Here is a 24,700-nt window from a genome sequence, read left to right as displayed (position 1 = left end):
AGAGGGAGGGAAGGAGGGAGAGAGAAAGAGCAAAAAAGAGAGAAAGAAAGAAAGAGGGATGGAGAGAGAGAAAGGAAGGAAGGAAGATAGAAAGAGGGAGGGAGAAATAGAGTGAAATGGAGGAAGAGATTTTTTTTGTCCAAACTTTTCTTTAGCCCCCCCCCCCCCGCGTGGCCCCCCGCCCCCCCCGCCCCCCATTCAGTGTTCCCCAGGATTTTGAAAATATGAATAATGTGCCATGGCTCAAAAAAGGTTGGGAAACACTGCCTTAGTACTATACTGTAGTACAAAAAAGCTTGTTCTTATTCCACATAATATCATAATATACCATAATTCAGGCTAGAGAAACCCCTCATCCAGAAAAAAAAATCTTCAGTGAAAGATAAATGTAGACAGTTGAAGTTTGAAAGGTTTATATCATTTACATCCCAGACTTTTGCAAAACCAAGCATGCATAAAATCAGTCGTTTAAAATGTCTGAATCTCTACACAATTTGAAGTGCTAAATTGCTATGTTCAGGTAGGGCACGCTGGGGGAAACCTCTAGAGATTAGGGAAGGCATGGGCGGCAGAAATGGAGGAGAAAGGTGGGGCACATGGGGGGGACACCTGTGGAGATCAGGGAAGGCCCTGCATATGTGCAGCAGAGACCTGAAGACCAGCTGGTCAGCGGGAGGCACACGTGTAAAACACGATAGAGCTGGGCTGGGGCAGCAGCTCAGGTACCTATAGATAGGGCTTGTGGCACACATGCCATAGGTTCACCATTATGGCAATATACTGTATATCAGTGATGGCGAACCTATGGCACATGTGCCACAGGTGGTGCGCAGAGCCACAACTGAGGGCACATGAGGCATTGCCCTATGTCAGCTCCAGCGCACATGTGAGTGTTGGCCAGCCGTTTTTCAGCCTTCTTTTCAGCCGTTTTGGCTCTCCCCAGGCTTTAGGAAAGACTCTGAACCCTGAGGATGGGGGAAAAATGGCCCAATGAGCCAACCAAAAGTTCATTTCCGTACTTCCGCATGGGCTGTTTTTCCCTGTCCCCAGGCTTCAGGAGGCTTTCCTGAACCTTGGGAATAGCAAAAAATGGTCCTACTGTAAGTTTGGAGGCTTTAGTGAAGCCTGGGTGCTTGCGTGGGGGGGGGGCAGTGTGGGGAGGGTTCTGTGCATACAAGGGGTGTAGCGCGGGGGTTGTGTGCATACATGTGGGGAGGGCAGTGCATTATGGGTGTGGCCAGGCGCACTCTATTTCGTGTGCGTTCCATTTTGGCACCCAAGCCAAAAATGGTTTGCCATCACTGCTATAGATAACCCCATCTAGGGGTGGGCTACTGCCCGGACGGGACGATGACGATACACAGTGGGGTAGCGAAAATGGAGCTCCACCCCAGAGCACCCAATTTGCACTGAAAGATGTTGAAAGAAAATGCATAAGCCACGGCCACAGTGTGGTAGTAAAAAATTTGGTAGCCCTTCACTGACCCCACCCCACAACATGGTGAAGCCTTTTAAGAGTAAGGTGAGGAAAGAACCAAGGAAGCATTCTGCGTATGCATTTCCTTACCTTAGAACAAAATGTGTGCTCAAGATAAGGTAAGTATATGTATGTGCTCTGGGGTGGAACTCCATTTTAGCTACCCCACTGTGTCCCCCCCTCCCCTGGGTGGAGTTATCTATAGCAGTGATAGCAAGGATCTACAGCAGTGATGGCAAACCTTCCCCCCCCCCGGTCTTTTCCCCCCCCCTTTTTTCTTTTATTCTTTTATATATATTTTTCTCTTTCCTTTCTAGGCTTTTAAAGAGATGTAAATTTGGATATTTTCTATTGTTAAGGGCAGTTACGATAAAATGAGGGTTTATTTTTAAATGAAAATAGGAATGTGTTTTCTAAGAACGCTAGAAAGGGACTGAAGCATGATGGCATAGTTAGGAAAAACAGCAAATAGCCAAGAGAAATTTAGATAGCTATAGCACTTTAAATAGAAATATGAAAGCGAAGAACATTATCTAAAATCCGGATGATAGCACTTGGAAAGGACGTAGCAAAGGATGAATGATATATACCAGAAATAATTGGATAAATAATTAGAAAATTTTGATTAATTTATCTAAGAATTTGGCATTTGATATTGTATTGTATTATATTTTTATTTTGAGGAATGTTAATTGGAATCTCTGTAAGGTGTGAAAAACAATAAAAAGTTTATACCCACAAAAAAGATAAATACAGTGGTCCCCCGATTATTGCGAGGGTTCCGTTCCAGGACCCCTCGCAATGATCAGTTTTTCGCAAAGTAGCGCTGCGGAAGTAAAAACACCATCTGCGCATGCGCAGATGGTGTTTTTACTTCCGCCGCAGCAGCGAGGAGCCGAAGATTGGGGTTTCCCCGCCGCCCACGCAAACTCCTCGCTGCTGCCGTGCCCGCCGCTTGTCTTCTCCGCCCGCCGCTTGTCCGCCACCTGCCTGCCCACGCGCCCGCCGCGCGCCCGCCCTTCGCCCACCCACGCCGTTCGCTCGCACCGCTTCCCAGCTGAGTCCTGAAGCCAATTCGCTTCAGGACTCAGCTGGGAAGCGGCGCGAGCGAACGGCGTGGGCGGGCGAAGGGCGGGCGGGCAAGCGGCGGGCGAGCGGGCAGGCAGGCGGCGGACAAGCCGTTCGCTCACGCCGCTTCCCAGCTGAGTCCTGAAGCCAATTCGCTTCAGGACTCAGCTGGGAAGCCGCGCGGCTGTTTTAAAACGTCGCCGCCGGCATGGGGGGCTTCCTAGCAGCCCCCCAAACCCGGGTTGGGGGTCCGGGGGGTGCTGGCAAGCCCCCCATGCCGGCAGCGACGTTTTAAAACAGCCGCGCGGCTTCCCAGCTGAGTCCTGAAGCGAACTTCCGCGTTTGGCTTCGGGACTCAGTTGGGAAGCCGCGCAGCTGTTTTAAAACGTCGCCGCCGGCATGGGGGGCTTGCCAGCACCCCCCCGAACCCGGGTGGCCGGGCGAGCAGCGAAGCGAACGGCGGGTGGCCGGGCGAAGGGCGGGCGAGCGGCGAAGGGCGGGCGAGCAGGTGCTGGGGGGGCTTCTCGCCCTCCCACCAGCAAGAGGGGGAAGACCCAGGGAAGCCGCCCAGCAGCTGATCTGCCCAGCGCCATCTACGCATGCGTGGCCATAAAAAAAAGGGCACGCATGCGCAGATGGTGTTTTTACTTCCGGATTGAAAAATCGCGATTTAGCCCGTTCGCAATGATCGGGATCGCGATACCCGGGGGATCACTGTATTTCAATCTGCAGTATTTGTCTGGGAAAATAGAGCATGTTGATTATTCTGAATAAACAAAAATGGTATGGATTAGTGAATATTTCTCCCCAAATAGCATCTCTTTCCTTGGAAAGAAACAGTATTACTTATCACTATTAAAGCTTTACAGGAAAAATATTTTTAACAATATTTTTCTGCAGTGTTTCATAACTTTTTGTAACAAAGATTTGGTGCTTTTTTTTTAATCTTTTAACCTCAGTCTCAGTATTTGGATGCAAGCCACTTTACAAACCCATTTGTAAATAATGGGAATGGAATGAGGTTAACCATCCTCTGTTGAATTAGCTGGGAATTTCATCTGTCCCCAATTTGATTCCAAATGTTTTGGACATCAACTTTCATAATTCCTGGCTAGCTGGAAAGTATTTGAATTGAATTGAGAACAGCTGAAATATTGTAGACCTTAGCCCTCATCTCAATTGTAAACTTACTGAGCACTGTTTCAGTTGTAAGTTGGCAAGGTCCTACATTTACAATATCTATTAACTTTCAGGGGCTTAAAAATTCTTGGACTGAAAAGTGTGCATTCCTGTTTATAATGAGGGAAATGAAATAGACAAGCAAATTGCCTGTGCCTTTTCTTCCATTTTTTCTTTCATGTCTGTACTAGAATGTGTCATATGTTCTTTAAAAAGCATCTTATAAAGGATCAGAACTGAAACCTACCTTACATAATACCTATAAATGGATACAGTGGATATAAATGCCAATGAATCCCAAAACTGGAAGCTTATCCACAGGCAGGCTTTAGAATATTCTTTACACAAAAAGAGTTTCATGGGTGAGCAATCAATTGGCTACAAGTTTACTTATCTTAAAGGCATCATGGTACATGTATCCCTTATGTGTGCTCATGTTCTAGGGATAGGAATTAAATTGTCTTGAATGGGTAACCCTGCTTTAGGAACATAAGGCAATTAGGTAAGAGTGCTTGAGCTGAGGTGGTTGCGTTGAGCATTTTGGAAATGGATTGGGTTGGGGTTTTGCTCAAAAACAGTGGTCTCCTAGAAGGAGTAAGACAACATCTATTCACTCTAGATGAGTTTAAGTCATCTAGTTCAATTAAGTTCAAGGAGCTGGCAAATGTGATGATATTGGAACTACTGAACCACATCTTTCAAAGTCCCTGGGAACTAACAGAGGACTGAAAAAGAGCTGATGTGATTTAAATCTTCTGAAAAGCGGGAGTGGGGTGGGGTGTGGAATATCTCTTTAAAAAACCCACCTCTGTCGTCAGGCATGGGGGAATTGAAATATTCCCTTCCCCTAGGCTTATAAAATTTATGTATGGTATGACTGTATGTATGACTGATCTCTTAAATTGGGGTTTTTAGATTTTTTAATATTAGATTTGTTTACGCTGTCTTTTTATTGTTGTTAGCCGCCCCGAGTCTGCAGAGAGGGGCAGCATACAAATCTAATAAATAAATATCCAAAAAAACACAGACCAATCAGTCTGTCATCAATGGATCTGCATACACTTTGAAATGAGTAAAGCTGTTACTGGAAAACTGATAATTCCAGTTAAACTTTATTGCATTCTTTGACAGTAACTAAATTAGGGGACCAGAAAAATGCTGTGGACATTGTATACTTGGATTTCAGTAAGGCATTTGATAAAATAGATCACAGCCCACTTGTTGGTAAAATAGAAACAAGTGGGATCTCTTCCCCCCCCCCCATGCATGCGCACATACCCCCGTGCTGCCCCTGCACATGCACACCACCACCACCGGGTCCCCGCACATGTGCACATGCCTCACTGAAGCCTGGGATGATGAAAAAACAGGCAAACCGGACATTTGGAAAAACAGACTTCTGGTTTGCCTGTTGTGCCATTTTTCACACTCGGGAAGCTTCAGGGAAGCTTCCTGAAGCCTCGGAGTGCAAAAAATAGCACAGCAGGCAAACTGGAAGTCAATTTTTCAAACTTTTGGTTTGCCCGTTGTGCTGTTTTTCACACTCCAGGGCTCTAGGCAGCTTCCCTGAAGCCTCCAGAGGGCAAAATTTTCTTCCCCGAAAATCAGCTGGCTAGTGTGCTGAAACTGACATAGGGCAATACCTCGCATGCTCTCCGATAAGTGTGTGCCAATTGTGGATGCTTGCCATAGGTTCACCCCCACGGCTATAGGATGTTGGACCAGAAGACGTCCAAGGTCCCTTTAGACTCTGTTATACTGTCACTGCAACAGATCCAATGCAAACTTGGAGCATATTTGAAATGTTTAAACCCGCCTGCTTTGCACTCAAAGCAGATCTTTTCTATTCAAAGCAGAATGTTTTATATTTGATTTGATTTATATTTAATTTGAAACTGTTCGGATTAAAACCCTTTCACAGCTCCACCACTCAGTTCCCCTTAGACACATTGGCTCTCTTTGGCTCTCCCTCCCTTGTAACTGCTGTCTTGAATTACTCAGAAGAAAGAGAAAGTAATGAAGCTTTCTTCCAGCACGTTAACGGTTCACTGATTTCTTATTACGGTTACATTAACAGTTAGCTGGCAGAAATTAGATTGCTTGGTGTCATGCCATTAATGTCAGCAGAAAACCTGCAGTCCTTTTCCAAACAGAAGCCAAGTGACTGTGTTGATCATCAAGCCATCATATAGTCTTTTGGAGGACAAAAAAATGTACGAATCATAGATAGTTCAAGTTTCTCCCCCCCCCCCCCATGCTCTCTGTTAAGTAGACCATCTCTCATGTTGGCCCAATATGTCTCCGTTTCGCATCCTTTCCCTGTCATGTTCCTTGTGAAGCATTTCAGAAAATAAACTATTTAGAACTAGTATCTTTTGCACTCTCTTCACAGAATAAATGGAAAGTGGATGAAGGAAACAACATGTGGAAATTGCTCTGATGGAGGAAAATATAATATTTTGGACTGCCGTGTGGGGTCCTGGGGTTGCAATAATGAAAATTGTGAAAATGATGTTAGGTGAATAATAAAAGTGTATTAACTTTATATGGCACCCAATTCCCAGTGATTCTGGGCGGTTTACAAATGGTTAAAACCGTTTAAAAACAAGGAAACAACAAAGTGCAGGTAGTCCTCGATTTACATACGCAATTGAGCCCAAAATTTCTGTTGCTAAGCAAGACAGTTGTTAAGTGATTTTTGCCCCTTTTTACGACATTTTTTGGCACCGTTGTTAAAGCGAATCACTGCAGTTATTAAGTTAGTAACAAAGTTGTTATACAATTCTGGCTCCCCCCCCCCTACTGACTTTATTTATTTGTCGTAAGGTTGCCAAAGTTGATCACATGACCCAATGGCGCTGCAACTGTGATAAATATGAGCCAGTTGTCATGCCTCTGAATTTTGACCACATAACCAAGGGGATGCTGCAATAGTCAGAAGTGTGAAAAATGATCATAAGTCATTTTTTTCAGTGCTATTATAACTTTCAATGGTCGCTAAATGAACTGTTGTAAATCGAGGACTGCCTGTACAAAGAACAATAAAGGCAGAGAAATGAGGGAAAGGGGAAAGGGGGTTTCCATCACCCTTGGCAAAGGTCTTGGAAAAAGAGGCCAGTCTTTAGAGCCTAAAGAAATGAGTTTGTGGATAAAGGAAAAAAGAGAATTGGGAGCAGGTTCTCAAAAATGAAGATAATTATAATAATATTGTATAATGTATATAGAAAGAAAAAAGTTGCAAAGAATGTTTGCTGGAAATGAGTAAAGAGGCATAAAGGAGGAGCCTTGAGGAGAGTAAATGGAAAAAAAATAAATGTTGAACTACAATTTGGGATGAAGCTGGAGTAAGCGAATTGTGGAAGGAATTGAGAGTTATGTGAAATGCAAGTGGTATAAAAATGGATTTGAAATGAATGTTATGAATGTTAATATTCCAGGAAAATGGATGAAAAGGCAATCATAATGAGTAGGCTGGAAATAATAAGGGGGCAGGTGTTGCAGAAGAAATGTTAAAATAATGGATGTGGTTTGTTTATGGAGTGATTATGTAGCTTGTTTGTGTAAAAGGCTGCATGTGTGCCTGACAATTGGAAGAATGCTGTTATTGTTCCCTTCTACAAAAGAAAAAGTAGAAAGAGTGAATGTAAAAACTAAATAGAAATTAATTTCTTAACTGAACCTAAAAAGGTCTTCAGCAAAATTCTGATTGAAAGGGTATTTGAAGTGATAATTCTGCCACATAGCTCCCAGCAGCCAATAAGAGCCCACAGGGTTGGCCTTCTCCAGATCCTGTCAACTGGACAATGGAATCAGCTGCCCCTAGAGGTCCGTACTGCCTCCACCCTACTGGCCTTCCCGAAAACCGTTAAAACCTGGCTCTGCTGGCAAGCCTGGGGCTGATGAGCAACAATATACCACCTAACTCCGGCCAAAAGATATGAATGATTTTTATTTTTTCTATGGGTTTTTAAATTGTTTATTTTTTTTTAAACAAGGAAATTGTATGGTTTTAGGGTCAGCTGTGAAATATGTCAAAGATTCTTGAATCCATCTGGTACAATTTGGCTTAGGCAAAAATATTTCTTAGATCCAAATGACTTACTAAAGCCATGTACAAAATAGATTTCCCTTGATAATAGTGGCAGACTCCAAAAAATTATTCCCTTTCCCTAATAGGAATATCGGGGGCAGGGGGCAAAAATCTGTAATTTTAAAAAGTTTTATCAAGTGAGGATACCATGGCAAAAATAAGGAATTTCTTTTAGGTCACTTTCATTATTGCATTGACTGAATGGAAGTTCTAGAAAGCTAGCTACTAAGGATTTTCAGAAAACTTTCATGAGCTCTGTGGCAACAGGGCTTGAATTGGTTGATTGATTGGTTGGTTGGTTTATAAACTTTATATGGAGGTCTTTGATATAGTAAGTTGTTCTTAAGCTGTTAGCTCTCATTTGGATACAGTCAGCATGAGGCTCTGCCATTTAGAATCTTACTGCCAAAGCTGTCTTCCTCTGGGATACAGGAACCCAATGAGAACAATTTCATTTGGGCCTACAGAATGAAATGTGGCAATCACTCTGAAATTCTCTTCTGCTTTCCTTGGGTTAGTCAAGAAGAAATCCACCCTCAAAAGTAAAAGTGCTATTTTAATTTGTGTGATTGAATTATGGTAGTATTAACCCTCAATCTGAACATACAATCTGGGATTATGCTTGTATAGAGAATTGTTTTCTGAAATTCCTGTTGAATTTCCTGAAGAGTCAACGATTTGACCTGCAAGACAGGCCATTCCTTAGGCTAAATCAGTGTTTCTCAAATATTGGGGCAGGGCCCCCGGGGGGCACAGAGGAATGCTGGGGGGCATGATCCCAGGGATCGTGCTTTTTTTGCCGCAGGGAGTAGCAATTTTTTTGCACCAAACAATAGCACACAGCACAGAATAGGAGATATGAAGTGCATATAACAATCCCTTAAGAAACACCATAGAAAAATATTTAACAGGGATGAAAAGAAAGGAGGAGAGAGACGGAGATAATGAGACAAACGTAAGTCTCCCGAAAGCTAAGATGAGGAAATAGGGAGAAGGGTATGTAGAGCTTGGCTTCACTGTGACTACGGTGGTAGACAAGGAAAGAGTGGTATGTTTGCTGTGTCCAAAAATATTGGCATCAGACAGCATGAAGCCAAATAAATTAAGGCATCACCTAAACACATTATCCCCCATCATGCTGATAGCTGCTTGAGTTTTTTCAGTGAAAACGTGCTGAATATTGCCAACAATCTTCCTGGCAGAGAATTGGGAGGTGGCAGGTAGTGTTTGCTTCTTCCTTGGGGGGCATAACAGAAAATAATTGAGAAACACTGGGCTAAATGAAAGGAGTTGATCAACTCCCATTCACAATTATTTATAAACAACTCAGAGAATAGTCAGAAATGATGTGCTTTTTTTATTTTAAAAAAAGATACAATGAACTAGTACATTTCATTAAGTAAACATATCAAAAATCTGAATCTGCTAAAATACCTAAGTCGGTTGGCGTACTGAAAGCCTTTGGGGCTTCACGGATTCATCAAACCTTTATTCCCATTTCTGTTTAAAAACCAAAACAAAATTCTGCTGTTATTCATTAGGGAAGGGGGAGAATGAACATCTAAAGAAAGAAATGCAAGCTGTCCATTTCACAGAGTGAGAGTGAGGAATATCGCCTCTTTCTGAAAAGCAGTAATTTTTCCTGTTAATCCATAACTTTGTACAGTATTAAATATTTCCTATAATGGGATCTCTCCCCTTCTCTTCTCTCCTCTCTCTCCCTCCCTCCTTCCCCTCCCTCTCTCTCTCTCTCTCTCACACACACACACACACACACACACACACAGAAGAGAGACCACCCCATGATAGGAAAGATTTAAAGGATTTAAAAAAAAAAAATTCTTTCAACAGATTGAACCCCTTAATGATTTTCAGTCTTGGTAAACCTTGGTGATGCTGCTACAATCAAATGGCCCTGATTTGTAACTTTTTCTTTTTACTCACATTTCTGTTTTTCCTCTCTTTTTTTAGTGCGGCTGTTGGCATTGGGTTTTATGGAAACAGTGAAACCAACGATGGGATTTATCAGCTGATCTACGCCCTTGATAATGCTAATCATACCCTGTCAGGGGTTGATTCACTGGTAAGGCATCTCTTCTGAGGGGGACAGTCATAAAGGGATTTTATAGAGTACTGGAAGTTGGAGCAGCTACCTGAGAATAAGATTCCATTGGAATGGTCATCCATTGGTATAGCTAATACCAAGAGGCCTATCGTTGTTGAAGTCTCTTCTCTATTTCATAGGGTTAGCTTTCCTGCTAAGAACTTCTGGAAATTATATATTAATGGATCGAGAATCAATCTTAAATGACCCTCTAGGAAAGCTTGATCTTAACATTTCTGGATAAGGTTTGGATCTTTTGGATAAGAATTGTGGCCATCTTACCAGTAAGCTACTTCATAGGGGAAAAAAATGCTACAGAATGTCCACCTTCAGTTATTTGTTGTCAGTCAATCAGAACAGAGCTGGAAGCAGGAGATCCTATACCACCTCCTATAGGTGGGAGCCTTAAAGAAAATGTTCTCTGACTGGTCTGATCAAGATGGCAGACCTGATCAAGGAAATGCCTTATTTCATAGCCAAGTTGATAACAATTTGGGTAGTTGTAAAATAAACGGCAGATGAAGACAAGCCAACCTGGACAAAAAAAAGAGAGCCATTGAGAAGAAAATTATATCGAAGTGGGTTTGAATACCCTTTACTTAAATAAGGATTGCTCCTGAACCATTACAGGTGCTGAAATTCTTTGGCATGGTTTTAACAGATTTCCTGCAATTTTACTTAAGTGGTTCATTCCTCTCGGTGAGGCGAAACTGACAGCTAGTACGGGACAAAATTTTTATTCATATCAACAATCCTACAATCTTATCATTATATTTTTCCCCGAAGCTATCTGTTCTTCAGAATGGCATAATGTGAAAGAGGTAATTGCATCATATAGTGTCTCTGTTGGATATAAGCAAGACTGATAGTTTCCTTTATTCCAGAAGGCATATCAGCTGCAAAAACAGAAAGTCAGGAATCTAATTTGAGATTGGAAACGTTCATTTTGTTTAGTCAGTAAAATGGACTAAATGAACTTTTGTACTATCAAGAAATGCCTTGGCTCTGGTTAACTTCAGAGCAGTTATCTGAAGTTATTTTATTACTGTTAAAAGGAGCTGAGATCATAATGTAAGGATTTGGGCTGAGATAACCCATGAGAACACATTGTTTGAGGAAGGATTGCTTGAAACAAAAGGGGGAGGAATACTTGAACAAAGAAGCATTGAGAGATCTAAAAGGATATGAGTGAGTGAGTGGGAATGTATCCATGGAGTGATGATGACTTAACATCCTTCTCACCCTGCTTTTGCTGTACAGCTATAGGATCCCTTTGGGATTTTCTGTAATTTTACATATTTTCGCCAACAAATGTTATTGGATCCTCATGACATATAAAAGGAATCTGAAAGAAGAAGACAAACATAGGGCCCTTGTTTCATTTTAATTTCATTTTCAAATTAATTTCATTTCAATTTCATAAAATTATCCAAAAATGTGATGTTCTAGTATTATTTACTGGAAACAGTAAATTCAGTTAAAGAATAACTAAGGCCAATTGTGTATCTCACTAAATAATCAGTGCTGGTTTGGTCTCAATCCTAAATAAATACACTACTAACTTTGGCTCCTTCGTCACAGAGGTGACCCCTCCGATGTCTCAGGTAAGTCATGCCCACTAAAAGACATCTGTTAAGATTGCCAGTTCAACAAAATTGTTTCCTATTGATTTGGTAATGGTGGGGAGATATTTCAAAACCATTTCTTAAGAGTTGAGACTCCAGACTCACAATCAGAAACAATTTTGCAAATAAGGAAAATTGAGGCAATAGTGCACTTTTTCAAAATCAGGCAAAGAGCAAAACTTAAAATTGTCCAGGAAATCATAAAAATATCCTGAAGAAATTCAGAGATAGGCAGGCATTTTTCAACTTGGCTAAATTTAGTGTTATTGACTACTATCAGAGAAGCACTAAATGCAAACAGGATTCGTGATTCATCTCAAGTTTGTCAGAAAATCCCCACATGGATGTCCCCCTAAATGTCTGGCAAGATGTTCTATGGACAAATATCAAAAGTATAATTCCTGACATTATGCAGATGTGTTCATGTCTAATAGAGGCCTGACTGATAAACACTATGCTCCACAAGAAAAACACATTTCGGCTGTCAAGCATGGAAGTAACGTTGTCATGATTTTGGAATGGTTTACAGCTTCAGGGCCTGGATGACTTGTTGAAGAAAGGATACATTTTGGTTTGTTTCAGAGAATTCTACAAAATAATATCAGTGAAGTAACCACTGGAAGAAATCATGCCGACGCTCGGGAGGTAAAACAACATCTTTATTCAGTAACTCACTATAACGCTCTAACCCGGAAATCCTGCAGTTCCTGCTTATATAAGGTTGCTAGCTTGTTACATTCCTCCAATGGGCTTCGTTGCTTTTCCCACGCTCCCTCTTAGCTGCTCCACGGACATTACACCCTTTCCCTTCACGTTGGAAACACACACAATCTTCCATATGTGATGGCCATACTCTATGTCTACTTGACTGACACAACTCTAACTCATTTTCATTTGCCAGTTGGCCTTCTGGTACTGGGGGTGTAATCTCATTCTCCGTATCCCTCAGCAATGTGCCAATGGTACTGTTCTATTTGCACGGGAGTTTGTGACACTAGTTCCTCCTCCATGTCTTCAGCTGCCCCTGCAGTTGGATTACCCTCTTCACTGCCCAGCCCCCAGCGGCGAAGCTGATCCACATGGCAGTGCCATTCATGGCCATCCCTTGCGGCGAACAGGTATAAACAGGGTTCCTGTTTAAACAGGTATAAATTCCCTGGTAATTCCTCTCCGGGGCTACTAAAGTGCAGGAGTAAAAGGCTATGGGGGCTTCCCTGCAATTCAGTAGATGGCGGCTAAAAACAGCTCTCACTCCGTAATGTGAGGCATCGCATGTCAAGACGAACGGCACTGTATTATTATACAGAGTCAGTACTGAATTGGAAACTAGAAGTTGCTTGATGGCTGCGAACGAATGGCATTCCCTTGGGCCCCACTGCTATTTGACCCCCATATCTAATAGCCGATGGAGTGGCTTGACCATGGAAGACTTATGTGGCAGAAAGATGGAATAAAAGTTAAGAAGACCTAAGAAGGCTTGCAACTCAGATTTGGATTTCAGAGGGGGAGCATCCAATATGGCAGAGGTCTTGGAGCTTGTGGGGTGGATTCTCGTAGCATCAACCTTGAACCCCAGGAATTTGATAGAAAGGCAGCAAACACACATTTGAACAGTTTTACATGAAAGCCGACCTCTGTAAATTTGCCCAACACTCTGCACACCCCACTCAGTAGTTCATCCCCTTGTTCAGCTATTATCAGAACATTATCAAAACAAGGCACCGTGCCCAGAATACCCTTAAGAAGATGCTCCATGAGGCCCTGAACGATTGCGGGAGCTGTACTGACCCCAAATTGTAATTGCCAGCAATGGAAAACCCCTCTATGGGTGGTAATGGTTTGGGCCTCCACTACCATATCACCAACAGGTAACTGTTGGAAGGGTTGGGAGAGATCAGGCTTCATAAAAATCCTCCCCCTTCCTAACGAATGCAACAAATGCTGCACCACAGGTGCGGGTATGCCTGCAGCTGAAGGGTGCAGTTGATGGTACATTTATAATCGGCGCAAACCCGCATGCTGCTCTTCGTCTTGAGGAGAGTGATGATGGGGGTCTCCTAAAGTGCCCATTCTACCAGCTCTAGTACCCCTTGGCTGAGCAATCTATCTATTTGGGCCGTAAGGCCAAGCAAATCCATTGTGGCTTAAGATGGGTAGGCTGTAATTGGGGGTTTAGCTTAAATGAAATGGGCAGTCCCTTGTATTTTCCCAACTTCCCATCAAATACCATGGGGAATTCTTTAACTAATAATTCTTCCCAACGGCCCTGTTTCCTGAATTTATACCTACTATGGGAAATCCCAAAGCCATAAACCAATCTAACCCTAACAAACTAGTAAGGGGGGCATCCACAATAACAAGGGGCAGCAGGCCAGAAAACTGTAACGAATAAGGAAAAAGCCCCTCCCCATAACAGGAATACATGTTCCTTGGTAATCCCGCAGTTGCACATGACAATGTTCAAAGTTTCTTTTCGCCACATGGGGAAACACCACTTAAGAATGCCCCAGGACATTAGGGACATAGCACATCCAGTGTCCACCTCCATTGAACAATCAGTTTCTCCCAGTCTCACCACAATTGAGATCTTTGATCCTGCATCAATATGGTTTTGCTGGGGGAAATTCATAGACAGCAAAGCAATCTCTCCTCCTGGCCGACGGACTGCTCAGCAGCTATCTAGGCGATGCAGAAGGAGGGTCTCGCGGTGGTCGGGAGACAGAGCTTCAGGCGCATGAGCAATGTGGCCCTGGTGCCCACACTTCTGGCAGGACGTAATCTTCGAGATTTGTAAACTCACAATAGAGGGCTGTGGCTCACAACTCAGCGACATTGATTTATTTATATTATTATTATTATTATTATTATTATTATTATTATTATTATTATTATTATTATTATTTAGATTTGTATGCCGCCCCTCTCTGAAGACTCCGAAGATTTACTGATTCCCTCTCCTCCTGGTTGCAATGAAAAAATATATAGCGCCGAGCACAGTGCGAGGGAGGGGCATAATGATCTTTATTATTTATTTTATTTATTGGATTTGTATGCCGCCCCTCTCCATAGACCAACATCTCTTCCCATGTTATACTATGTTATACTATGGATTGACGCTGGGGCAAATAGAGCCCTCACTTTCTCAAACATCTCTGGGCCGTGAAACCCCAGGAAGAAGGCTCGTTTCCTATCCTCCGAAAGTTGGGTGTATGTATGGGCAATCAAAAAGCATTCAAATCTATCTACATAGGAATCCCACATTCCCCTTGAGGGTTGAAGGGAGCTAATGTGTCTTGAGTTGTCATGCCGTAATGTACCCCTGGGAGGCAGGTTACTTCTTCCATAGGCAGGAAAACAGGAAGGCGTTTGAAACCCCCTTGCCAGTGAAGTGACCGCTGGAAAGAATCACGCTGATGCTCGGGAGGTAAAACACAGCATCTTTATTCAGTAACTCATTATAATGCTCTAACCCGGAAATCCTGTGGTTCCCACTTATATAAGGTTGCTAGCTTGTTACATTCCTCCAGTGGGCTTAGTCACTTTTCCTGTCACCTCCTCCCTGGATATTACAAACAGGCTATCTGTAAGTTAAGTGAATAATTCAGTGACCCAAACAGACAAGTAAATTTACAAAATAATGGGTGAAGGACAGCTAGTCAAAGAGAAAAGCAACCTAGAACTAAGGAGAAATTTCCTAACGGTTAATTAATCAGTGGAGCAACTTGCCCTAAAAGTTGTGAATGCTCCTGGAAATTTTTAAGAAGAGATGAGACAACCATTTACCTGAAAAGGTATAGAATTTCCTACCTGAGCAGGGGGTTAGACTAGAAGACCTCCAAGGTCCCTTCCAACTTTGTTATTCTAATAATCGGTGTTGATAGGAGGTGGGAAATCCAGCCCTCTGCCAGTGCTTTGTGGAGTCCCACAGTGCTCGGTACTCTCTCTGCTCCTATTCAGTATCTACAGGAAGCTGTTGGGATGAGATCACCCATCACCATGAACTGAGATATCATCAATATGCTGATGATATTCAGTTGTATATTTCAGCCCTGGTGAGTTAAGCAATGTCGTGACTTCCCTCTCGCAGTGCCTGGAGACCGGCGTTAGGAGCTGGAGGGGAACAATGAGTTGAAACTGAATCCTGGCAAGGGCAAGTAGCAATTGGTTTGGGGGTCTTTGGTCGAGGGAGAATTGAATCGGGCGGCACAAACAGACCCAGTGGATAATCTGGGGTTCTCCTAGACTCACGACTTCTGTTCAAAGAGCAAATGGCAGTTGTGGCAAGGAGAGCCTTTACACAACTGCAGGTTGTACGCCAGTTATACCTTTTCCTGGACTAACAATCCCGTCTCACGGTCACTCATGCCCTAATCACCTTCCAGAAATTAGACTGGCCTCCACTTTGACACTCTTTTGGAAGGCCCTGGTGATGTTGTTTGAGGAACCTAGAGTAAGATGGAGCCCATTAAACGGCTGGTATGAGGGTGTATTGTCACCAGGGTGAGGGCAAGGGATAGGTTAATATTTTTATATTTTATTTATTTCTTTTAAAGAGTAGTAGATGCTTGGAACAAACATCCAGCAGACATGGTTGGTAAATCCACAGTAACTGAATTTAAACATGCCTGGGATAAACATATATCCATCCTAAGATAAAATACAGGAAATAGTATTTCGTAAGCTCCTTAAAGCCCACCTCTGTCGACAGGCATGGGGGAATTGAGATATTCCCTTCCCCCTAGGCTTATAAAAAAAAATTATGCATGGTATATCTGTATGTATGATTGGTTTCTTAAATTGGGGTTTCTTTTTAAATTAACTTAAATATTACATTTGTTTATATTGTTTTATTACTGTTGTTAGCCGCCCCGAGTCTACAGAGAGGGGCGGCATACAAATTTGATTAATAAATAAATAATAATAAATAAAATAAATAAGGGCAGGCTAAATGGATCATGAGGTCTTTTTCTGCCATCAATCTTCTATGTTTCTAGGTTCCTTTTATATTGTGTTTTTATTTCCTATAATCTGCCTTGAGTCACAGTGAGAGAGTAGGTAGCAATATACATTTTCCAAATAACAAAAAAAAATTGCTTTGGAATTGGCAATTCAAAATGCAACCCAAGCCCCATAGAAATATAAGCAGCCAGACCTGTAATGAGTATACCATGCTCAAAAACCTTGAGATACTTCTGCATCTAAGCAATTCACCACAGAGTGAGTGAGCCAAAATTTCCAAGCATTAATGTAAAAGATAGAACGCCAATTAGAAGAAGTGTTTGGTTGTAGTTAATGTAACTGAAAGCAGCACAACCACTTTTTTCTAAGGGATTTTTTTTTCATGTTGACCCCTGTAGAACACATATTTAATTCTGAGAATATTCATTGGGGGGAAAATGCTTCACAATCCAGAAAATCTGAAGACAACAGGTACTTTCTTATAGAACTGTACATGTATGGACGAATTTCAGCAGCCTCTCAAAGGCATTGCTAGACCTCAAACGTTTTGCTAACATCTCTCTTTGCATCTTCCTGCAGCAGCTGAAAATGCAATCCTAGACCATTTCAAGTGGCATCATGCCCAGGAAAAGTAGCCCATCACCTGTGGTTTCTGGGATTCATGCTTATTACAAGTTCCTCTGGAATTTTTGGCAGAGGGCCCCAACTAAATAGTAATGCTTATAAACAGCGAGAAGAAGCACCACAAATTGATGAGATTGGAGAATGTAATTCTCATTCTAATTTTAGTGAAATCATGCTAAACAAATTCTTGTTTATTTGTATTTTCCTGGGTTGATGCCATATTTGTATATCAAATTTAGAAACAGCCCACATAACTCACTCAATTTTGATCCTGAATGCTAATGGTATACTAAAAATCTGAGGAATAGATTATTATTGGGAATACAGTATGTCTAGATATTTCCTCCTCCATTATTGATATCTCCCTCTCTTACACACATGTAAATACAAAAATATTAGTTTCACAAAACCTGAGTGTTTTTCAGTTGAGGAAGAGACACAAACTGGCCTTCTACAATATGACTTCTTGGCATGTTAGGAGTTCTACTTTATGCATCAGGATTGCAGAAAATTACTCTGTACCTTTACATGGGAGACAAAGGAGATAACTTGAATTTGCTACTGTGGGTATATGACCAGCAATTTTCATGTCTGTTTGTTGCTGCTTTGCCCCTCCTTCCTGGGTTTCCTTTCCCAATGTGCCTTTATTTAAAGAAAAAAAATGGATGGGAAGATAGCTGAAAGATGAGCCTGATGACTGGATAGATTTGGTTCATTCCAGTCTTATGATGCTAATTTAACTTACTTGCTTTTGAGAAGGATAATTTCATTATCTACTGCTGTGAGAAGAGCCTTTTCACAGGGGATTTCTGAGAATTGATATGAAATGCATCTGGAAGACACCAGCCTGAGGGAAGCTGTTGTAGATTATATTATTTATTTATTTATTCTATTTTTATGCTGCCCTTCTCCTTAGACTCAGGATGGCTTACAACATGTTAGCAATAGCACTTTTTAACATAGCTAATCTATTGCCCCCACAATCCGGGTCCTCATTTTACCTACCTCGGACAGATGGAAGGCTGAGGCAACCATAATATGTATACATGAAGAAAGTTAGTCACCACCCCCTCTGTGATGTCTTTATTCTTGAGTTGATGATTCCATAAGACAATTTGGCCTTTCCAGATCAATATCATATTTTTCAAAGTATTTTTCCTCCCTAAAGGAGGCTGATAATTTGGTTGCGTCTTATACTCCGAATGTGGTGCTTTTTTCCCCAGCCCTAACTAGCTGCTAACGATCTTCTCAGTTCTTATCTTGCAGGTTTTTTCATTGTTTCTGTAAATAATGTTTTCCAAGCCCTAAGACTTTGCAGATTTTTTTTCATTGCTCTTACCTGCTCTGAATAAGTTTCTTTCCAGCCTAACCAGGTGCTAACAATGTTTCCAGCTCTTACCAGCTTGCAAGCTCTTTCATTGTTACTCTCTGAGAAAAATGTTTTCCAAACCCTGTCTTTTCAGTGTTTTTTCCATTGCTCTACTTGCTCCTGAATGTTTCTTTCCGGGTGTTAATGATGTTCCCAGCTCTTACTGGCTTGCAAGCTCTTTCATTGTTACTCTCTCTAAATAACATTTTTTTAAAGCCCTGACCAGGGAGTAAAATAATATGCTGGCTAAGGATGCTAGCCAGATGAATCCCTGGTAAGCAGATTCTTTTCCCTGTTTTCCTCCCCAAAAACTAAGATGTGTCTTACACTCCAGTGCGTCTTCTACTCCAAAAAATGCGGTATATAAATCAAGGTCATTGTGAACGTTCATTCTGCTGTATATGTGATTTGAAGCCATCTGGCTGCTGATTCTCATAGGTCTGCTTATTGTCTTTTGGCAGGTCTCAGGAACTACGACACAGATGAAAATAGTTCTGGAGCAGCACATGGCCCGCCTGAATGAGATCTTTGCAACCCACAGTGAATATGTACAAACACTCAAATTCATGCAGCAGATGGCAGGCAATATTGTGCTGCAACTATCAGGGCTTCCTGTCTGGAGTGATGTCACTGTAGACTTGTCCATGATTGCCAATGATGTCAGCTATATAGAATATTATAGGTAAGTCAGCATGATCATCGAAGCAAGAGACAAGCATTGCCTGTAAGGAGCTACTGAAGAGTCGATTCCATTCAGCCTTCTCCAAGCTCATGTTTCTACTTCAGGATGACTCTTGATTGAGAAATACAGAAAATGAAGTCAATATATTTAAGAGGCTGGTGAGGTCTCCTGTTAGAAGCTGTTTGAGCTAATCTAGAAGGTCTTAAAGATTCAAAGGGATTTTTCCTTCAGTAGCTCCATCATTTAATTGCTGATTTTTCCTGGAGGGGGGGGGAGTGTCTGCTTTGCTATCCAGCAGAATTATAACTGATCAGCAGAGATGATATCTTGTCTATACCAATGGACTGACTATACCACTTAAAATAGCACTTTGTGGATTTCATTGCACTATTATAGAAATAGGAATTCTTCCACTCATTTCCCCAGATTGTTGGGGGCAATACAGTGATCCCTCGAGTTTCGCGATCTCGATCTTCGCGAAACGCTATATCGCGATTTTTAAAAAAATATTAATTTAAAAAAACCCACTTCCGCGTTTGGCTTCGGGAGTCAGCTGGGAAGCGGCGCGGCTGTTTTAAAAGGTCGCAGCCGGCCTGGGGGGCTTCCCAGCACCCCCCCCCGAGCCCCCAACCTGGGTCTTCCCGGCCGCCCACGCAAAGGGGAAACCCCGGCTCCTCGCTGATGCCCGCCGCTCGCCCGCCAGCAAGAGGGGGAAGACCCAGGGAAGGTTCCTTCGGCCGCCCAGCAGCTGATCTGCTCGGTAGCGCAGCAGCAGCGAGGAGCCGAATCGGGGTTTCCCCTTTGCGTGGGCGGCGGGGAACGCAAACTCCACCATCTACGCATGCACGGCCATAGAAAAAAAAGGGCGCGCATGCGCAGATGGTGTTTTTACTTCCGCAACCCTACATCGCGAAAAATCGATTATCGCGAGGGGTCTTGGAACGGAACCCTCGCGATAATAGAGGGATCACTGTATACTGACCCCACTTAGAGAGGGCTGTAAAGCATGGTGAAGTGATATACAAGTCTAAGTGCTCTTGTCCTGCTATTTTCACTCCTTTCCTTTTACCCCTTTCTGACTTAAAGCAAGATCTAGGAGGGCAGTGATTGGACAGATAGGAGGAGGAACTTCATCCTGAGCAAGTGACTGTTTTTGCTTAATTCTTGCTTTCCAGCATGAGACAGCTTTATAAAATGAAATTATGTAGGTATTTACAGGGTGTCCAGCAAACCTGGAAAACAGGGAAATCAGGGAATTATCAGGGAAAGTATCAGTTCAGGAAATATCAGGGAATTATCAGGGAATTCATGAAAAAAAACCAGAATAAATCAGGGGGGGAAACAAATTATATTAAAATGTTGAAAAGTCGGGGGGAAATCATGTTTAAAAAGGGGATTGCGCTGCCTGGCAGAGTCAAGCAAAAATGAGTATAACTGTGGTAACAACTTGCTTCCTCAGCTACTAATATTTCTCCACCGCTTAGCCATTTGGTATGATGTCATCTACGACCACGCCTTAATTAGATCACAAGGAAATATCAGGGAATTTCAAAATGCTTTCCCTCTATACACCTTGTATATACAAAAAGTGATTAAAATGATATTTCCATGATATTGTTGCATCCTAGTGCTACAGGGATTCTGTATGGTGCTTAAGAGTGTAACTCAGGAGAGGTCCTGCTTCATCATGAAACACTGTAAAGACACCAACTTCAGAATGTCTCCATTTTGATCAACATGGTTTCGCTGAATACTTGTTATAAATGGAAGCAGAATTCTGATTGAATTAATCTCCACGCTTGTCCAGGATATACGTGGAGTCAGGGTAAAGCTAGTGTAAAATATCATCACACTCTGGAAATAAACATTGTTCTGCAGCAAACAAACTTGATTTATTTCATCTCAAATCCATCCCATTTGCACATCTAATTTCTGTACTTACATTCATTTATTTTAAATAGATATACTTACTTAAATTGCTCAGAGGTTAAAATTAAACCAGAAGTGCCCTCGGATTTTGGGGAGTTAGGATTAAATTGGTCAACCAGTTATTAAGTGAAACTGACTTCCCCATTGAGTTTGTGTTTCAGAAGCTTGCAAAATGAGATCATGTGACCCCTGGGGACATTGCAACTCGTTTGTTTGTTTGTTTGTTTGTTTGTTTGTTTGTTTGTTTGTTTGTGGGATTTATCTGACACCCAATTCCAAGTTGGACTCTGGGCAGCTTACAATATTTACTAGCAATAAATACCAACAGTATAAAATATGTAAAAACAGTATAACAAAATGATATAAATATAATATGACCGTAAAAACTATCCATACACTCACTCACTCATGGTCCCAGGCCCGCTGGAAAAGCCAGGTCTTAACGGCTTTCCGGAAGACCAGTAGGGTGGGGATAACATGGTTCTCTGGGAGCAGTTGGTTCCCAAGTGTCGGAGCTACCACTGAGAAGGCCCTTCCCCGAGGTCCCACCAACCAGCATTGATTGGCAAACAGGACCTGGAGAAGGCCAACTCTGTGAGCCTTTATTGGTTGTAGGAAAGTATGAGGTAGAATGCAGTTACGTAAATAGTCTGGTCATAAACATGAGTCAATTGCAAAGAGTCTGAATTTTGATCACAAGATCATGTGGATGCTACTACAGTTGTAAGTGTGAAAACTGGTCATAAGTCACTTTTTTCAGTGCCGTTGTAACTTTGAACAGTCATTGAACAAACAGTTGTAAATTGATTACTACCTGTAAATCACCATCCTGCTAGTTTCAAAGTAAGTATAGCTTATTCCCAAGGAAATATGATTGCACTGGAGAACATTCAGCTTCTCGAATCGGTTTGATTCTGCTAGCCGTAAATGTCTCCCTTTGCATTTGAATGTCCCTTGGATGTTAATGTCTCCCTTTTAGTTTCAGCAGTCTGTCTTCAGGTCTCTAGAGGAGAAGTTTGCCCTTCCCAAACTTGGATAATTTGTAGAAATGCCATTTTGTTGTTGTTTCATGGTTCTGTAGAGGTGTTGCCTCCAAAGCCTAAGAACAGCATCCTGCTTAAATATCATCGTCCCTCCTCCTGCCAAGTTTTCTCCAGGTATGTATGAGTTACCCAAGCATTCTCTCTCTTTCTCTCTTTTCCCCCCTCCAGATGGCTCTCTTACCTCTTGCTGTTCATTCTGGACTTGGTGATTTGCCTTATTGCTTGCCTGGGGCTGACTAAACACTCCAGATGTCTGCTTATTACGTGAGTACACAAAGTCTTTCCACAAGAGAGGCAGGAAAACCAGGTATTCTTTCACAGCCATGTGCAAGGTGTTCAAGTCTTTAAGTCAGTCTGATGATCTTGGATCCTGAAGAAAAACTTGGCAAAGGTCTCACTTATGGGATTTAAGTAGGATTTCTTAGAATTGTTAGGCTCGCGTGGAAGGAATCAAAGTGTTCCATGCTGCCCACGTTGCATTCTATTGTACCTATCACAACCCTACTTGAGCAGACTTTATGGATGAAAACACCAACCATCAATTTTCCATCAAAATAAAGTGGAGTGGAATGGAATGGATTGGAATGGAATGGAATAGAATAGAATAGAATAGAATAGAATAAGGTACAACACTTAATGATAGTCCGGGTACAAATAAGCAATCAAATTATATTAGGAACCAATCAATATAAATTCTAAGGATACAAACCACAAAGTTACAAACCATAGAGTCATTTTTTGGGAGGAGATGGATGATGGGGACGATGAGAAGATTAATAATAGTGCAGACTTAGTTAATAGTTTAACAGTGGTGAGGAAATTATTTGTTTAGCATTTTAGAATTTTAGAAACTGTTTCCGGAATGCACTGTAGTTGTGATACAGGATGTGCATGGCTTTTCCTCCTGCGAGTGTTCCTTTTCAATAGAGTGACCGCTCCAGAACAAACAAATACAACAAAATAAAAGGACAGAATAAAGGATAATAGTTTTCAGTGGGGATTGAGTCTTTCCATAGATAGCTGCTTTCTTTTATGGCACAGCTGTTGTAGCATATAGCCAGCTCGAGTTTGCAAAAACTAATATGTTTTCTGGTGTTTGAAGATAACTCCTCTGTTACCTCCCACTCCATATGGATTTTGCTGTTTCCAGTCAGGCTGGAAAAGCACATACATTTAATATGAATGAAGGTACCAGAATTGTAAGTTACAGGAAATTGGTTTCTTGTATCCTCTCCCCCCCACCAGGAAAGGATAGATTTTAATAAGACTGGAAGTTGTGCTCTGAACCAAAATATCCAGGACAATCATGCATTTCATCAGGTGGTTAAATTCAGTTCCCAGTTGATTTGTCAAATTCCGGGTGATTCATAGGCATTATTCCCTGTGCATCTGGCTATGCTCTGCACCTCTATGATAGGCCTATTCAAGACTTATCCGGATAACAAGATGTTATAGGAGCAAGAGCAATAGCAATGTAAGCCTGTATCCTGTTACAACACTCAGACCGATGGTACAGAGTCTTGCTGTCACCTTTCTGAAGTCTCGTTTTGACTCTTTGTTGTATATTTTTTGCCCACAGGATGCTGTGTTTTGGACTTTTCACACTTTGTCTCAGCTGGGCTTCCTTTGCAGCTGATGTTTCAGCAGCAGTGGTAAGCCCGACACTTGAACTCGAGCTTTCTGTCTCTTTAATGTCAAACAGTGGTTGTTTTAAGGGCTTAATGTACTAAGTTTACTGTGATGTCTTAGGTCCCGGTCTCACTGACCCCCAGAGACCACGCAGCTGTTCTTTCCAACTTTCTGACAGCTAAAAGGCCTGTTCATTTGGGGAGGCGTGTTTTGCTCTTCCTTGCCTTCCTTCCTGCAACCTTTCCTGCTTTTGTGTTTCCAGAATCATGCCTTCACGTAGCACAATACACAGCAGGAGGAATTTTGAGCAACAGGAGATTGTTGATTTAAAATGAGCAGAAGTCATCTTGAAGGTGTTTTGCTTGGTTGGCCTGCCTGCTCTATGTCAGGCAGAAGAAAATTAATTTGCCATTTACCTTAAGCACTGCCAATCTCATAAAAAGCTCTACTTGTAAGTTAGTGGCACTTCTGCCAAGATTTCAAGGAGAGCCGGATTTCAAGGAGAGCCGGAAAGAGATTAAACGATTTCCTGTCTGCTATTTACAAACTTTGGTTACTCTAATTTTTTTGACAGATGGGAGCATCAGAAAATAAATTTCATCTAAACATGAGATATTTAACAGTTATTGCAGCCTCCTTATGGCTCTGGTTTCTTTGTTATCCGAGAAGCTTACTTTTATGAACCCCTTGTTTTCATATAGATATAATTGGTATACATATTCAACGTAGAAGAATAACATTTAAAACAAATGCATATTCATAGGAAGCATTAATATCTTAAATTCATATGCTCATTCTACCTGTGCAGACTATACACTCAATTGGCAATACCGGGATTTGTAGAAACAATTTCCTAAGCCTCCAGCATGTAACCTCCTTAAGTACAACTTCTAATAATGATAACAAATTCCTTTTTAAAAAC

General features: G+C 41.8%; 1 protein-coding gene across 2 annotated transcripts in view; it reads left to right on the top strand.

Moving 5' to 3' along the window:
* The window catches only part of TTYH2 (tweety family member 2), a 105,330-nt gene that overhangs the window by 52,997 nt on the left and 27,633 nt on the right, over positions 1–24,700 (top strand). For both annotated transcript variants that reach the window (XM_070740235.1, XM_070740234.1), the window contains exons 3-6: positions 9,786–9,897; positions 18,957–19,177; positions 22,318–22,413; positions 23,729–23,801. In XM_070740235.1, coding sequence (XP_070596336.1) covers positions 9,786–9,897; positions 18,957–19,177; positions 22,318–22,413; positions 23,729–23,801 — 502 coding nt within the window. The remainder of the gene's footprint in view (positions 1–9,785; positions 9,898–18,956; positions 19,178–22,317; positions 22,414–23,728; positions 23,802–24,700) is intronic.

The sequence above is a fragment of the Erythrolamprus reginae genome, chromosome 2 (assembly GCF_031021105.1).
Source record: "Erythrolamprus reginae isolate rEryReg1 chromosome 2, rEryReg1.hap1, whole genome shotgun sequence".
Taxonomy (NCBI): domain Eukaryota; kingdom Metazoa; phylum Chordata; class Lepidosauria; order Squamata; family Dipsadidae; genus Erythrolamprus; species Erythrolamprus reginae.
This window is presented reverse-complemented; position numbering and strand designations above follow the sequence as displayed.